The sequence below is a fragment of the Macaca nemestrina genome, chromosome 19 (assembly GCF_043159975.1).
Source record: "Macaca nemestrina isolate mMacNem1 chromosome 19, mMacNem.hap1, whole genome shotgun sequence".
Taxonomy (NCBI): domain Eukaryota; kingdom Metazoa; phylum Chordata; class Mammalia; order Primates; family Cercopithecidae; genus Macaca; species Macaca nemestrina.
Genome location: NC_092143.1, coordinates 3,974,937 through 3,992,785, shown reverse-complemented (window position 1 = coordinate 3,992,785; position 17,849 = coordinate 3,974,937). Strand labels below are relative to the sequence as shown.

Sequence of the window (17,849 nt, the reverse complement as noted above, 5' to 3'; positions counted from 1 at the left end):
GAGTGGACGTGAAGGTCCCAGAGACCAGGTAGAGAATGGACACAGAAGGTCCCGGAGACCAGACAGAGGATGGATGGGAAGGCCTCGGAGAGCAGGTAGAAGATGGACATAGAAGGTCCCGGAGACCAGAAAGAGAACAGACAAAGAAAGTCCGGGAGACCAGGTAGAGGATGGATGTGAAGTTCCTGGAGACCAGCTAGAGAGTGGACAGGGACGGCCATGGAGACCAGCTAGAGAGTGGACATGAAGGCCTCGAAGACCAGGTAGAGAATGGATGGGGAAGGTCCCACAGACCAGGCAGAGGATGGATGGGAAGGCCCCGGAGAGCAGTTAGAGGACGGACAGGGAAAGCCCTGGATACCAGGTAAAAGATGGACGCAGAAGGTCCCGGAGACCAGACAGAGGATAGACAAAGAAGGTCCCAGAGACCAGGCAGAGGATGGACGTGAAGTTCCTGGAGACCAGGTAGAGAGTGGACAGGAAAGGCCATGGAGACCAGGTAGAGAGTGGACAGCAAAGGCCCTGGAGACCAGGTTTAGAGCATGGACGTGAAGGCCCCAGAGACCAGGTAGAAGGATGGACACAGAAGGCCCCAGAGACCAGGCAGAGAATGGATGGGGAAGGTCCCAGAAACCAGGCAGAGGATGGATGGGAAGGCCTCAGAGAGCAGGTAGAGGATGGACACAAGAAGGTCCTGGAGACCAGAGAGAGAACAGACAAAGAAGGTCCCAGACACCAGGCAGAGGATAGACAAAGGTGGTCCTGGAGACCAGGCAGAGGATGGACGTGAAGTTCCTGGAGACCAGCTAGAGAGTGGACAGGGACGGCCATGGAGACCAGGTAGAGGATGGACGTGAAGCCTCACAGACCAGGTAGAAGGATAGACACAGAAGGCCCCAGAGACCAGGCAGAGAATGGATGGGGAAGGTCCCAGAAACCAGGCAGAGGATAGATGGGAAAGCCCCGGAGAGCAGGTGGAGGATGGACAGGGAAAGCCCTGGATACCAGGTAGAGGATGGATGCAGAAGGTCCTGGAGACCAGGTAGAGGATGGACACAGAGGTCCTGGGGACGAGGTAGAGGATAAACACAGAAGGCCCTGGAGACCAGGCAGAGGATGGATGTAAAGCAGGGATGCTAGGTCCAGGAAAGACAAGAGACAAGTGTCTGAAGGTTTAAAGGACTATCACATAGAAGAGCTCTCAGCTTGTTCTGATGGCTTCAACACAGAGACCTGCAGGCAAGGGAAGTTCACCAAAGCTAGGGGCCCAGGAGGTGCCGAGCCCCTCACCGGAGGCGTCCCATCTGGAGATGCTCAGCACTTCTCAGGTGCGCTGACCGAGTATCTAGACAGGCTGACCTCAGGTACTCTATACCTGGGAAGCCAGGATCCTAATAATGCACCTACTAACAGGTGTATTTTAAGACCAAAAAAGTGAAAGCACTTCCCTTAAGAAATCCAATTTAGAGTAGACTTAGAAACCATAGATTTGCTGACTCACGCTATGTCTCGATGTGTACATTATAAGAATAAATAACCCAAGATGAGCCCATGTGCTTTATGACTAGTATTTTTCACATATGAAAGATAAATATTTAACCTCTCTCTTTCCAAAAAAAAAAAAAAAGGACTTAGAACCATTTATTTTTAAAGATGTCTGTAAGAAAAGGGAAAATACTTCAGCCTATTTTGGACTTCAAATTCTATCATCCGAAATTTCAAATCCTTACCTTAGAACTCACTTCTACTTTCTCAGAAACAGCAACTATGCCACCCACAGGGCAGCTCAGAGGCCTTTTAAAAACTGGGGAATGCCACTTTCCAGGTGTAAGCTGACAGGTTTAGAACTTAGGGTGTGTGCAGGCTGTGAGCGCGTGACTAAATTACGGGTCAGGTGGACTAAGCGGGCGTCAAACCCCCCGTGCTCTGCTGGGAGGCAACCACGAGGGGAAGGACAGAGTGGGCAAGGTGCAGCCAGGGACACCCAGCATCCAAGACAGCGGAACCCTCACCACTCAGCCTTCTCTGCTTTGGGTTCCAAGAAAACCCACATCTCCAGAAGTGAGCTGGCATCACGTCAAAGGGCCACCAACAAACTTGTTTTTCACTTTGCAGCAAATAATCTACATGACTGGGAAACCCTGCTGAGGCTGAGAGAACTCACTCACTTTAACTGAACACGGGAAAAGTCAAACCATCAATCCACATGGCACTGCACCGCACTTCCCACCCGTGACGGCCTCCCCAGGTTACACCATCCACCCAGAGCACACGGGCAGGGAGAAGAGATGAGGATCTACGACCCCGCCTCAGGGACCCCCACTCCCGAGTCACACCTCAGCCCAACACATCTCACGAGACCCTCGAGTGTCCGGGTCTCGGCCTCATCCTAAAAAGTTCACAAGCGCTCAGCGGTCTAATGTAACAAGGTCGGCTGGAGTAAGGCCTTCGCCGGCAAATCTGTAAGGCGGCAGCAGACCTGCGATGTCTCCTACTGGAAAACACCTGGGGTGAGCATCCCTCATGCCAAGACGGCCCCAGCAGGTCACAGATCTAGGCTGGCTCTGAAACCCCAGCCTAAGCCAGGAGCTCAGCAGGTGACTCCAGCACCCACTGGGACATTGTCCCACGGTGGATCTGGGGAAGCTCACTGCTGACATCTCAACTCCCAGACCCAGAACCACACCCTTCACAGTCCTGCCAGCGGCCTGAGTTTGCAGTCCTGGCTCTCAGAGGCCATTTCTAATGGTAACCACTTTAAGAAACCGCAGGCTTACGATGTTATTTTTTTATTTATTTATATATATTTTTTGAGATGGAGTCTCACTCTCACCCAGGCTAGAGTGTAGTGGCATGATCTCCGCTCACTGCAACCTTTGCTTCCTGGGTTCAAGCGATTCTCCTGCCTCTGCCTCCCAAGTTGCTGGGATTACAGGTGTCCGCCACCACGCCCAGCTGATTTTTGTGTTTTTAGTTAGAGATAATGTCTCTCACTGTGTTGGCCAGGCTGGTCTTGAACTCCTGACCTCGTGATCCGCCTACCTTGGCCTCCCAAAGTACAGGGATTCCAGGCGTGAGCCACCGCACCCAGCCACAATGAACAATTCTAACAAAGCATGGTTAGGACTTCTCAGGTAATGAACTGAGACTGTGTTTTGTTTTGGTTTTTAACAGAACTTGGGTTTCTTTGTGTTCTGGACGTTAAGTGAGAGTGACCTTCAATTTATGTTCCAGAACAGGGTGCCGCATGCAGGGCAGGGCGCGCACCGGGGAGGCAGGAGGAAAGCAATTCCTTCTCAGTGTTACTGTGACACAGCAATACTAAGGCAGAGGGAGAAGCGAGACAACCCTTTCCAAGTATTTTTTTCAGGAATTTTTACACAAATCCCATTCTCCAGACTTACATGGTATATCCATCCTCTGCAAGGCTTTCCTTACTAATACTAGAGAACTAAATAGGTGTTTTTTAAATTATAGATATATAAAAAAATATATAAAAAAATACATAAAAAACTTAATCACACTACATAAATATTCTTGTCTTTGGAGACACAGGACAATGAACATCTACGGATTCTGTTTAAAATGACAAACACGTGAAGTGCAATCACGTCTGCCTGCTCCTGCAGAATGTCGGTGTGGAGGAAACATCCTCTCAGCAGGAAGGAAGCCGTGCAGGGCTTGCGACTCCTCCCAGGGCCAGCATGCAGAGGACCACCAAGCCCAGGCAGGCGTTCCCCGGCAGGGCAGTGGTGGAGCCTGGGAGGGCTGTTCCCATCTGCTGTGCTCCCGGGCCAGGGCCAGGGTGTGGCTCTCAGCTCAGCAGTGGGAGGGGGCAGGCTGGCTCTGTCCTCAGAGGCCGTGGGCAGGCAGGTGGGCAGCAGCCCTGGCCTTCCAGGGGTGGCTCTGGAGGTCACATGTGGCCCGGGGAAGAGGGGGCCCGCACATCTTACCTCTGTGCTCCAGCCCAGGGCCGCTGACACCCCAGCCCTGGTAGAGGGTGGCAAAGTCCTTTGGAATGTACGTCTTAAAGATGTTGAGGATGTCCAGGCGCTTCTCATGCCCCTCGGCCACCGGCTCCTGTTTGATGGAGTGTAGGATGGGGGGCGCCCCAGCCACGCCAGGCTGGGCCTGCAAGGCCGCGTCGCCCCTGGACCCCGCAGCACAGCTGGCCAGAGTCCTCAGCTCCTGGGCCGCCTTCGAAGGGGGCTCGCGGGGAGGTAGAGGAGGAGCGCCCCCTTCGCCCTTTGCAGGAGGTGGACCCTGAGGCTGAGGGCTGAATTTGGCTTTCAGGGAGTCCGGGGCACTGTGCTTACTTGTGGGGGCAAAGCCAGCCCCCGCTGGGGGGACCCCAAACTTCTCCACGGGCTTGCTGTTAGCCGAGGGCTGCGCGCCAGCCCGGGTGATGACGGTGGGCGTGGGGGTGGCGCTCCTGCTGAAGCCCCCGCCACCCGGGGCAGGCACCGGTTTGGAGCTAGCCTCCTGCCTGGGCTTGGCCGGGGGCCCCTGTGCGGCCGCGCCATGCGGCTCCTGGCCGTGACAGGGTTTGGTCTGTCGATACCCGTCGGGGCCGGGCGCCCACAGAGCACAGGGCCCTCCGGGATGGCTCTCCTTATTCTTAGGCATGCTAGCGGCTTTTGTGACCCCTCCCAGGGGAGAAGAGCCACTTTTGGGCCCTGGCACCCCCCCTGGCACCTGAGTGCGGGTGAACCGAGCAAGGAGCAAAGGCTGGCATTCTTTGCCACCGAGGGCAGGCGGGGGGCCCGTGCGTCCGCTCCGGGAAAGGAAAACCAAATTGCTTCTGATGCTTTTGTAACCGTTGGGCTGAATCCACGGGGGAGCCACGGAGTTGCAGCTGACGCGGTGCCAGATGCGTTTGTGCATCCACAGGACCTCGGGGTAGTAGGTCTTGTGGCTGCAGTAAGGACACGGGTGAACGACTAAAGCCGCCTGCAGGGAGGAGGCTGTCTCCTTATTGCTGGGGTCATCCCGCGTCGACCTCGCACTTAAATCCAGCGGCACGAGGTCTGAGGCCAGCGCCCGCTTCCCTCCCCCAGAGTGCTCCTTGTTGTGCAAATCGGACAGCTTTTCTGCAGGGTGACCCGTCTGGCCCTCCGCTCCCGTACTGGAAGGGAACTCCACACCATCACCAGGAACGGGCACCTCCTGCTTGGGGTGAAATGCTGGCATTTTTAAGTCCGTAGAAAATCTGTGCTGCTCTTGCCTTCTAGAAGTCTCTCTGCTACTGTTTTCAAGTATGGACACAGAAGCTGCGATCCCTGCCTTGGACTCGCCGGTGTCTCTTTCCGAGCCGTTATCTCCCAGCTTGTGACTCTGGTCTCCATTGGAGAGCTCGGTAGAAGTCACCTCTTCGGAAAAGCAGCAGCGGCGCGGCTGTCCCCCTAGAGGAGGCAAAATATGAAATGGGAAGTTACCATTTCTCATCAGAACACAGCACGACACAGCGCACGTAGAGCTACAGCACATTCCAAGCGCATCTGTCTTCAGCAGGACAAACCACCCTTGAGTCTGGGGGAGGTCTCATAAAATCCATGAGGGGCCACCCAGACAAGAACAAAAGGAGGCTGAGTCAGGCAGGGTTTCTTTCCTCAATTTAAATGACCTGAAAGATCACAGGGAAAAAAATACAATAGCAGTGGTGTATCTAGTTACACGTAACTATGCTGTCCCTGGTTAACAGAGGGTGACTGGCATATTAAAACTCAGGAAAAAAAGTAATTGTTCAGCAGTATAAGGTTTGTATGACTTTCAAGGAACAAGGAACTCTCCATTTAGGGCTCTTGTGGAATCTTCACAATCATTCATTACAGGGTAAGAAAACCAGAGAAGTTGGGTGGAGCCCACAGTCACAGAAGCAGGCTAGGGTAGCAGCTTACTCTGTCCAAAGAACCCCAGTGTCTGCCTCCGAAACCACCAGGCTACCGACTACCTTCCACCTCAGCCGTAGGGCTCCCTCCCTACGCATCTCTCCTGTGAGGTCCAGTTCTCAAGCCCAAAACCGTGATGCCCCAAGGTCCCCCAGAGGTGCATGAGCAAAGGGCAGCCATGCTCTCCACCTCCATGCCGCCACCTGTGGGCTGTCCAGGAGAAATGAGCCTGGGGTTCCGCCCCCAAGCTCTGCACCCCTGATGGTCCGGCCTTGGCCTTGACGGAGTGTGTGTCTGAGCCATGGTCTGGGATGAACTCTGCGGTGGGAAGGGATGGTGAGGTCAGAACCCTCCCACTTTACCTAAGGAAAGTGTGTGACAGGGAGAAACACAGCTGAGGTGTGGGTTGGGCTCAGAGGTTTTAAGGCTTTTCCAAAGTCAGAAGAGACTGTATGTACTGCAAGTGGACACAACACAGGGTAACAAAAATTGGGTTTTGTGTTTTGCATTTACGGCCTTGGGTTTATTTAAATCTAGACATCAAAACTGGGCAGGAGTACAAGTGTTTCTGGATATCTTAAAACTCTCTGAACTACAAAACACAAGATTCTTTACCACCCAGCCGCCATCTGCAGTCTCTTACAGCCATGTCTCAGTGGGTGTCCACTTACGACGACAAGTCCCCATGTTCTTGGTTTTCAAATAAGATTTTAAGAGATTATTAACATTCAGTAGAATGGAGGGATCTGCTAACTCAGAATGTTCCTTTAAAATGTTCTAAGTATATATTTGGAGATAACACTTAGGAATACCATCAAACTGGTAACAAACCTATTCCAAGGGGTTCTTCATCAAGGTGAGACAGCGTCTGTCACTGAAGGCACTTGCCCAGATCTGAGGGACACATTAAGGCTGGTTTTCAATTAGTGGGCAGTTAATGTGCAATTCATACGCAATGTTAAAGGATACGTCCATGTACAAAAATGTCAGCAGTAAGGGCTGATCAGCAGAACTGATGAGAAGATGAGACAAGGAAGAAAAATCTATCCAACTCCTACCGGCTCCTAAAGGCTAATATTTAAATAAAGTCAGGGTAGACACAGTTGCTTATGCCTGCAATCCCAGCACTATGGGGGACCGAGGTGGGTGGGTCACCTGAGGTCAGGAGTTCAAGACCAGCCTGGCCAACTTGGTGAAACCCCATCCCTGCTAAAAATGCAAAAATTAGCCAGGTGTGGTGGCGTGTGCCTGAAGTCCCAGCTACTCCTGGAGGCTGAGGCAGGAGAACCGCTTGAACCCAGGAGGCAGAAGTTGCAGTGAGTTGACATCATGCCACTGTACTCTAGCCTGGGCAACAGAGCAAGACTTCATCTTAAAAAATAATAGTAATAATGATGACAAAATAAATTTTAAAATAAAAAATAAATCAATGAAGTCAGGTATATGAGTCTGTCATATGCAGACACTGGTATGAGAAAGGAGACTGGGCAGCGCTAGGATGCACCACGGATAAAAACGTGGACATTACTCGGAATTAAGTGCACGAAAGAGGAAATGTTGGCCTTTGTTTAAGTCAGACTGGTGCTCAGTACATTCAATTCAATTCTAAATACTCAAAAACAGCAACATCTGGCAGGGACAGATCTAGGTTTCCCTGCAGTAAAGGAATCAAGATTTCTGAACACACATGTTCAAGACTACTAGTGGAGTTTGTAAGTTGAAACAATGCGGCTGTGTAATCTGCCCCTGTACCTCTGTGGGGTTTTCAAAGCACGACTGTCAAGCTTCCAAAATGTTCCCCAAAACAATCATAAAACATCACCCAGGACTTCCAGTACTTCTGACCAAGACACTGAGTAATAAACTAAAAGTGAATAATCTGCAGGCACATTGGCTCAGGCCCATAATCCCAGCACTTCAGGAAGCCGAGACGGGCAGATCACTTGAGGCCAGGAGTTCGAGACCAGCCTGGCCAACACGGCAAAACCCCGTCTCTACTAAAAACACATAACTTAGCCAAGCAAGATGGCATGTGCCTGTAATCCCAGCTACTCGGGAGGCTGAAGCAGGAGATTCGCTTGAACCCGGGAGGGAGAGGCTGCAGTGAGCCGAGATCACGTCACCACACTCCAGCCGGGGCAACAGAGCAAGACTCCGTCTCAAAAAAAAAAAAAAAAGTGAATGGCCTAGCCGAAGTGATCGAAGTCAGTCGGGAGTGAATGGCAAAATGCCTCAGGAACACACAGACCCTGCACAGAGTCCCAAGCCACCCCAGGTGGGCGGGAGAGAAGCATGACCACGAGTGGAGGGGCAGGGGCGAGAAACTGAAGCTATTGGCAGAAGCGGCTGATGAGCAGACAGACTGAACAGCTTTCCAAGGACCTCCTTTCTTTCCAAGGAAGAAAATATGTGGCTAACTGGAGAGGTGCAAGATCCTCAGCAACAAGGAACCAAGCACATTCTCAGCCAGGGAGCCAGGACCCTCTTCCCCAGACTCTCTTCTAGCCGAGGTTTCTTCAGTTACAGGATCAGGGCCACTGAAACAGCAGAGCCTCTAGCCAGCTCCTGATCGGGCCTCAGGCCTTGGTGTGCAGAGAGGCGCAGGCCCAAGTGCTCCCCGCACTGGACATTGGTCATCAGAGCCCCAGAACAGACAGCTTTGCCCCTCGTCGCTGGCTCCTGGACCCAGTGCCGTTGACAAGGACCCTCCAGGGGCCTCCAATCACGGGAATAAACTACTGCCAATCCAGTGGGCCTGGCAAAGTGCTGCCACGTAACACAGCCAAGGTCTCCTTACTGCCACCAAGGTTTCGTTGCAGCCAGGCCAAAGCAAAACTAAGACAAGGGGCCTCCCAGGCGGCCCAAGGGGACCACGACACCCATCTGCTGTTCCCAGGTTCCTGAGTGCCATTCTGACTTCATCTATTCCTTTTCTACACTCCCCATTCTCGTGTGGAGCACAGCGGCATTCCATCCTCACACGCAAGGTGAACCTCCCAAAGAAATACGCGCCAGCACTGGCCAACGGGCCCCCTCAGGGCACCCCACAGGTGGCAGCAGGCACAGACACACTTGTGTCCCCTCCACGGCCCCACGCCCCCACCACGGCCCGCGCCCCTTCCTCCATGGCCCCCACACCCCCACCACGGCCCGCGCTCCTTCCTCCACGGCCCCGACGCCCCCACCATGGCCCACACTACTTCTTCCCTGGCGCTCCGCATCCCCTCACGGCCCCCACCCCTCCCCGTCTACGGTTCTCACGCCCCCTCCACGGCTCTGACGTCCCCACCACAGCCCGCACACCTTTCTCCATGGCCCCCACACTCCCCCCCTCCACAGCCCCCACACACCCCCCTCCACAGCCCCCACACTCCCACCTCCACAGCTCCTACACCTTCCTCCACCGCTCCCACGCACCCCCCGCCTCCACAATTGGGACTCAGCGTTGGTGGCTTCTGATGTTTCAGTGGCCCTGATCCTGAAACGGAAGAACTCAGCTAGAAAAGGGTCTGGGGAGGGGGGCTCTGGCTGCCTGGCTGAGGAAATGCCTGGTTCCGTGGCTGCCACGCCACGAAGGGAGAAGGTCTGCAGGAAAAAGCACTTCTGCTCCTCAGTCCTTGCCAGTCTGACAGCCCCTTGGTGGCAGTGCTCACCGGGCATTTTATTAGAATTAAACAAAGGAAAGAGAACGGTGCTGATTTGAGAACGGCGTGGCCTTGCACAGATGGCTGCCTCTAACCCTAACCGCAGTGCCGAGGGTACACACCAGAAAGGCTGTGTACTGGCTCAGAAAGGCCTGGCAGCAGCCCTGTGCAGAAGGAGCAAGATCTCTAACACGCACCTCATGCTCTCTGGGTGCACGGAAGCATGCGCCAGGAGGAGCCAGCCGGGTCCGAGCAGCCCTGGGGAAGGCGCACGTGGTTCACGACTGAGTGTGCACGCACATGCCACGGACGGCAACACTGGCGGCTCTGCCCTTGGCCCAAACACACTGGGGGCTCCCGGGTTCCTTTCTAAGCAGGACCTTCCTGATGTGTCTTGGAAACACAAATACGGAGCAGGTCTTGGGTGACTCCACTGCATCCCAAGCTGGCCCTGGCCTGGCTGGTTCCGCACACCGTGGACAAGAGTTGCACACGGGGCCCAGGGAGTGGCGGACTGGCACTGTCTGAAGTCCCTGAGGCAACATCTTCAACACACACAACTGCCCTCAAAAGCACAGACATGCCGTGAGGGCACTTTGTATAAAAAGTTACTCCCCTTTCGCTTAATTGTTTTTATTATTATTGTAGTAAAAAAAACATAACAAAAAGAAGTCTGCAGCCACGCAGCCACACAGCCACCCTGAGGTTCTCCCCTTCCATGCTTGTGGCTACTCTGGGGCTGCCTGCTCATCTTGTTTTCGGTTTTCCATGGGTTTTTAAGGCACTTCGTTCTTAGTGCACATTTGTGCCTCTTTTCTTCTTTGCAAAATAAACAGGACCCCAGGATCACGCTGCTGGCTATCACTCCAGGAGGTGCAATGGGCAGCAAGCCTGGGTCTGCGCCTGGCTCTGGTGATGCTGAAGAACCAGGCCTTGCGTCTAGGGTACTGCTGCGCCCCATCCCCCGGGAGCCGTACCCCCACGGGAGTAGTCGCCTCTCTCTCCTTCCCAGGCTGTCCACCTGCAGGAGGCAGCGCCAGCCCCGGCGCCAGGACCCTCATGCCCCCTGTGCACTGACAGCACATCCTCCAGCCTGTTTCCTGAGCTGCTACTTCTACAAAGCAGCCCTTCCAAAAACCAGCTTCCTCCTGAAACGCACCCCCACGCTCCCTCTGCAAGACACTTTTCTTGCCTAACTTCTTAAGTGTTTAAAATGAAGATTTTTCCCATTTCTGCCCCCTCTATACTGGGCTTCATAAAAACCATTATTTATTTCCATCCATAACAGATACAATTTAGTTAACTCTGTGAACAGAAAGGGGTGTCTGTTCTCTCCGGGTTTCTAAGTGAAGGTTAGAGGCCCTGCCTGGGGACTGGGAGCTGTGGTGCTTTGCTGGGCTGGGCTTTGTTGCACACACAGGGTGACTGCAGGCAGGCTCCCCGCTCCGCACAGTTGTTGGACCCGTCTGCAGTCAAGTTCATGGCACAGCCTGAGCTCAACACCGGGGGCTCCCCTGCATATTAACAGGGAGTGAGAAGGGAATGAACAGGTAATTGCAAGCATCACATTCATCAGTGACATCTGTGATTCAACTTTAGGCTGACAAGGAAGAGGGGACGGGAGGTGAGGGAGGAGGGGAGGAAATGGCACTACTTTTATAAAGGTTAAGAAAAGGTAAAATTCCACAATATTAAGATTATACAGGGAAGAAAGTTGATGCTTTTTTAGAAGACGAATTCAGTTCAGCGACCATAATTCTAAGGAGCCTTGGGAATAAAACTTCTCACCTCCCAACCTACAAACGGCATCAGAACTACCAGAAAGGGGCCGTTTAATGAACAACTGCATGTACAGAGACTTGTATGAGGACTTTTATCTGGTTCTAAATTTTTCAACCTTATCACAATGATTTCCTTTCTAATGGATAAGACAGCTTGACTTCTGAAGATTTTCCAGTTCTATGACTGACAATTTTACTCACACATGTCATTTTCATTATGCAGCCACACATCTTAAATATCTTATTCTACAATTTCAGCAACCAGTTTCAGCTAACAATTATGTTACCACATCCTTCCCACAGGAAAAAACCTGCCGAGGGCATGAGGAACCCGTAACAACCCAGAATCTCACTGGACTGATCTCTCGGCACGGGCTGATCGGACACCCACTGCCCTGAGACCGGAACCCATCGCCGGAGCCCCGGCCACTGGCAGGACCGTGCCCCGCCCCTCTGAAGCCTCCGTCATCCACGAGGACTCGGTTCCTAGGACACGGCCACCACGGGACGAGCCCACAGCCCCTCTCATTTCAGCCACATCAGCTCAGGTCAGACACGTGCACAGCATGCACACTTCTTCCAGGCACCCCACCACGATAACAGAACAGGAAGAATCTTTGCAGAGACGTGGCATATCCACGCACCACACCTAGGCCAGTTTAGTAACCTACGGGATGATCCTTAGATGCCTCACACATACTTTGCTTTTCCAATACATTGTACGTTGGCAGGACTGAAGGCACTGAACAGAAAGGGAGGCAGCCAGCACAGGTCCGCACACGCTCTGCCGCTGACCTGCTGCAGAAGCAAATGAGATCAATTCTGTGTGCGGTGGTAGGTGTATAAAATACAAATCGTTTCAATCTATTATATCCCAGACTTGGCAAGAAAAAAGGAAAAAAAAAAAAACAGTCATGCAAAAGTGCATCAACTATATAACGTGATTTTATTTTTTCAGAGGATTACTAAGCTGGTAATGTAGGAGGCTGAAGCATGCATGGACCTGGTCTCTCCCTGACAGTCTTGGGGACAGGAAGGAGAACATGGCTGGGTACAGTGCACAGAGGTCAGCTGGGAGCAGGCCCGATGCCTCTGCCCAGGAATGGCCATTCCTGAATCTGATACGGACAGGAGACAGGGAAATATTGGGTAGAAGAGAGTAGTTCCCTAGCAAAGGCCCCACCCTGAAGCTTGAAAACCTGTGGCCCTAAATGGGAACAGGCATTCCTGTTTTCGAACTCAAATGTTGCCTTTTGGCCCACCATGCCTCCCTATCCTGCACCCCCAGAAACCCCAAACCCCAGACTCTGAGAGCAGAGCAAAAGACCAGAAGACTAGCAGAGTGGCAGAACGGCACGGCAGAGAAGAGAAGGAGCATCTGAACATCCGGAGGAGTTTGTCTGGGGACAGAGAGGAGGTCGGCCGTGGGACACCTGAATTCTAGGGGAAGATCATCTTCCCACTCCATCCCCTTTCCAGCTCCCCATCCATCCCCCTGAGAACCACCTCCACCACTCAATGAAATCCCTGCACTCACCATCCTTCAAAGCCCGTATGACCCAATTCTTCCTGGACACCAGACGAGGACCCAGGTACCAAGAGGGCAGAGTGTAAAAGGCTGTCACCCTGATTCTCCACTGAGCTGGTTGAACACTTAGCCATCTGCAGATAGCAACTGCTAAAACAGCATTAATTGTCTAAACACTACCATGGGGCCGGTGCCCAAAAGCACTCACCCAGCTCCTGCACCTGCCCATCTGCTTGCTCCCCCTCCTATAAGGGGGTTTGAGTGCAAATGAGCAAATGGCAAGTCCCGTGAGGGGTCAGGGAACTCACCTGTTTCAGATCCACAAGGAGGGAGGTCTCAGAGGTTGCTGTAGTGCCCGCCCTCCCATGAGCCGCCATCATGTGCACTGACGACCCAGATGGGGAAAGGGAACTGGACAAGCTTATTGGACCAGGGCTGACACTCAGAGATGAGGGAGACCAAAGCAGCACTGAGACTCAAAAGCTCTCGATGAGATGCAACAAAGGCTTGAAACTAACAAGATGAAATCCCGTAAGGAAAGACAAAGTGCAAGAAGAAAAAGTTCTGGCCACGGAAAAGACCCTAAGCTTCCAGGAGACCACAGGCTCAGTGTGAGTTACTCGGCTCAGGGTTGAGATCAAACAGAAGCATCCTCAGCAACAGCCAGGGATGGAAGGTCCAGGACAGGTCTGGCCAAGGGTCCTCTCTCCACACTAGGCAGCAGGAGCCCAGCCTGGGCTCTGAATCGTACATGGAAGAGCATCAAGTGAACAAGAGAGAGCGCGTCCAGAACAAGCCCACGGGAGGCTTCCGGGAACCAAGTAATACGAGAATGACTGCAAGAATGTGGACTGTTCCACCCAAAACAGGGGGCTGGTGGGTTGGGCTGCCGCAAACCCCGATGTCACTCGGTGAGCACTGAATGGACACAGGAAAATCAGTTCATCCAGGACAGCCTTGCAGGTGGCATCTGAGAATCATCTGTCAAGGTCATGAGCTACAGCTGGCAAGAACTAATCAAGGCCAGAACTTGGCCTAAGGTCCAGGCTTCTGAGGGAGTGGCCTGCACATTCTCAAAAAAAAAAAAAATCTCTGGGTGATTCTAATTGCAGCCAAGATTGAGGAGGGCTGGGCAAGATAGGACAAATAAACAGAAATCAATGAGAATGAGATTTCAGGGGAGGCCAAGGTAGAAGTGTTCATCTGAGATAAAGAGTGCATCCCTCACCACTGAGAGGGGCAGGCAGAATGCAGGAGGCAGGAGGCAGCTCTCAGGAATTCCGCAGGGACAGACCCTCCATCCGCACACACACGGAAACATGATCTCCCCCTGTCAGTTCTAAGGTTCTAAGTTTTGTGTATGGAAACGACCCAAAAACTGCTAACCAGACAGGAGTGATTCATTTCTTATGTACTCTTCAATGTCATTTTTATTTTCTATTCAATTCCTTGTGACTTAGTTGATTTTTGCAGAGGTGTTTCTAAGCAGTACAAAGTAGAAACACACTTCTTTTCTAAAAAAATGTTTTGTCATTTCTTAATCTCTACCTTTAAAAATAGCAAGCAGTGATTTCACTCTGAGGAGCACTTACACAGCCATCACTGGCAGCCACCACTGCCAGCACCCCTGGGACCTGAGGGGGAGATGGGTGACTCCGGAGAAAAGGCCGTTTCGTACGAGTCTCGCTGCTAGTCCGGCTCGGTCCCATGACCTCACCTGTGGTCATGAGCGATCGCGGGCAGCATGCTGTTTTATTACATGAGGCAGTGTGCCTCCCTGCTCACGCTTATTATAGCAATAATTTCAGAGCTTCTCACTCTTGGTTAAAACACAAAACAAAACAGAAACACAAATGCAATACCAAGCATGAAACCATGAACACCTTTGAGTACCTGGGCTCTTCCTCCTACACAAAACGTCCCGCCGGGTCCCTCAGAGTGAATCTGTGGTCACGACCCAGACCCCTGCTGCCTGTGCACTGAGTGTGCGCTGAGGTTTTTTAATACAACCGGCCTCTTTCTGTTGTCTCCCCAGTTTCTCACCCCAGGTAGCTGGGTACTAAACACAAACTGGTCATTCTGATATGAGAACGAGCAAATCTACCAGAAAATTATGAGCCATGAGTGTCTGTAATGAAATCCACAAGGAACCATGACTGCAGTTTCTCGGTCCCCATGGCACACCTGTGTCGGGGTTTATGCCAGTGGCTTTAATGATACAGCCCAATGCACACACCTGTTGCAGGGCAGAGCAGGTCACCCAGGGAGGCCAGCCCCAAGCCGGGGAGCAGCACTGACGTGCCCAGGATGCATCCCAGCTCACCAAGGACCAGGGGACTTCAGGGAAGAACCAGACAGGCCTTGGGACGATGGCCAAGCAGCCTGGCTGCCAGTGCCACCCCACAAGTCTCCAAGTCTCCAAGGAAACAAGGGACACAGAGCAACCTGGGTCCTACACACAGTAGGCCCATGTGGACATCAGTCATTACCCTTTGGAGAGGAGAAGCTGGGTTTGCAAACACAGCCTGAGCACTGCATTCCCCAGCCAGAAGCACCAAGCGGGGGTGTGATAAAAACATGACACTTCCCAGGTTCACTGGGTGCCTGGAACCATGCCAGGAACTTCACATCCATGACCTGCCCCTCGGAACAGGTCTAGGGACGGAAGGTAACTGTCCCATTTTGTAGATAAGAAACCTGAGGCACAAAGCAGCTTATCTAAGGCCACCAGGCTGAGAGCTGATGCCAGCTTCAAATGCGTCAATCTCAGCCCACACCGCACAGCACTGGGCACATCGACACTGGCAGGAGGTCCCAGATCCCAGGAGGGCCGTCAGGGAAGGAAACCAGGCACAGCAGGTACAGGGTGGGGGACACCAGGGGAACCCAGGAGGGATGGAGATGGCAAGAGAAACCAATAAGGGGGCTGAGATATTTTGAAAAGAAAAGAGAAAATGATATGAAGAGTCTGCACTTTAGGAAACAGGATGTGGGGTGAACGGGTGTGAGCGGGAGGGGACTGACAGAGGAGGGTACTACCGTAAGCATGAGCCAAACCCTAACCCTAAACCTAGCACTAACTTTAACCCTAACCCTAACACAAACCCTAGCCACAGCCGTAGCAATACACCTAACACTAACCTAACAACATGAACACCTAAACCCCATCCTAACTCCTCAACCCTATCCATGAGCCAAACATAACCCTAAACCTAACTGCTAACCATAACCACTAACCCTAGCCCTAACTATTAACCCTAATCCAACTCCCACCCTAACCCTAATCCAACTCTCACTCTAACCTCTACCCAATTCTCACCCTAACCCTAATCCAACTCTACCCTAGCACTAACCCAACTCTCACCCTAACCCTAACCCAACTATCACCCTAACACTAACCCAACTCTCACCCTAACCCTAATCCCACTCTCAACCTAACCCCTACCCAACTCTCACCCTAACCCTAATCCAACTCTCACCCTAACCCCTACCCAACTCTCACCCTAACCCTAATCCAACTCTCACCCTAACCCCTACCCAACTCTCACCCTAACTCTAACCCAACTCTCACCCTAATCCTAACCCACCTCTAACCCTAACCCTAATCCAACTCTCACCCTAACCCTAATCCAACTCTCACCCTAACCCTAATCCAACTCTCACCCTAACCCTAACCCACCTCTAACCCTAACCCTAACCCAACTCTCACCCTAACCCTAATCCAACTCTCACCCTAACCCTAATCCAACTCTCACCCTAACTCTAACCCAACTCTCACCCTAACCCTAACCCACCTCTAACCCTAACCCTAATCCAACTCTCACCCTAACCCTAACCCACCTCTAACCCGAACCGCTCCCTCTTTAGCCGCGGACTTGCCCGCAGCCAGGTCCTCCTGCGAACCCGCACGGCTGTTCTTGCCAGGACCCCATCCCGGACACGTGACTAGGCAGGGGTCCCCAAACATGACGTACCTCCTCCTAGTGGCCTGGCCAATCGCACCAGCCCTACAGAACCTGTATTAAAACACCAAATGAGAAACAGGAACTTCCACAGGTGCCCAGGCGGCCAGGTGGAAAACCGCAGACACAGAGCTCTCAGTCAGTCCGTGGCCCCAGCCTCACCTGTGTGCTTTGGGGACAAGGCTGTTATCTCATCCGTGCCCTGAAGACTGGAGACCCCATCAGACCGAGACAGGCAGAGCCAGCAGGAGGGGGCCAGGCAGGGAGGCCCACAGCAGGGAGGCCACAAGAGTAGGGAAACACGAAACACAGAGGGAGAGGGATGGCGAGGCAAACACCACCATGGTCCTCTCTGCCGTGGCTCACGATGCCGCCCCTGGCTTCCAGGGAGCACACAGCTGAAGAAGAGCCCCATTTCCACCACCAGCGATGACAGTCGAACCAGAGAGCCAGCGCAGACTCAGCCACTAGACCAAAGAAACACAGCACAGCCAAGGGACAGGCCTTACATCCAGGGCTCGGGGTGGCCTTTTCCTCGCTGTCCCCATGAAAATGAGACGACTTCACAGGAACGGAAAGAAGCATCTTTTGATATACGGGAAAGACTCTAGGTTCTAAATAGATGTAAGATCACAGGGAGTGTCACTAATAACACGTTATAGTTTTATAATCTTCTGGTCAGCCACAGGCTCTGGGGTTGGCAAACAGGGCTCTTCACCCAGAAGGTGACATTCACAGGGCTCAAAATATGTCCCAGGCAGCACAAGTCACCAGGAAGTAGCACAGCTTGGGAAGCCCTTTGCATGTTCAAGAGCAGAGACCAGGAAAGGCCAGCTGGGAAGGCTGGTGGGAAGGCTGGTGGCCAGGTGGGGGAAAAGCAAGTGGGAAGGCAGGTGGCCAGGCAGAAGGCAGGTGGGAAGCCAGATGGTCAGCTGGGAAGGCAGGTGGCCAGGTGGAGGGAAGGCAGGTGGAGGGAAGGCAGGTGGGAAGGCAGGTGGGGGGAAGGCAGATGGGAAGGCAGGTGGCCAGGAGGGAAAGCAGGTGGA

General features: G+C 52.9%; 1 protein-coding gene across 17 annotated transcripts in view; it reads right to left on the bottom strand.

The window, feature by feature from the left end:
• Nucleotides 1–17,849, bottom strand: part of LOC105489305 (zinc finger protein 516) — a 141,195-nt gene that overhangs the window by 21,303 nt on the left and 102,043 nt on the right. For all 17 annotated transcript variants that reach the window (XM_071085168.1, XM_011754045.3, XM_011754039.3 and 14 more), the window contains one exon: nucleotides 3,954–5,402. In XM_071085168.1, coding sequence (XP_070941269.1) covers nucleotides 3,954–5,402 — 1,449 coding nt within the window. The remainder of the gene's footprint in view (nucleotides 1–3,953; nucleotides 5,403–17,849) is intronic.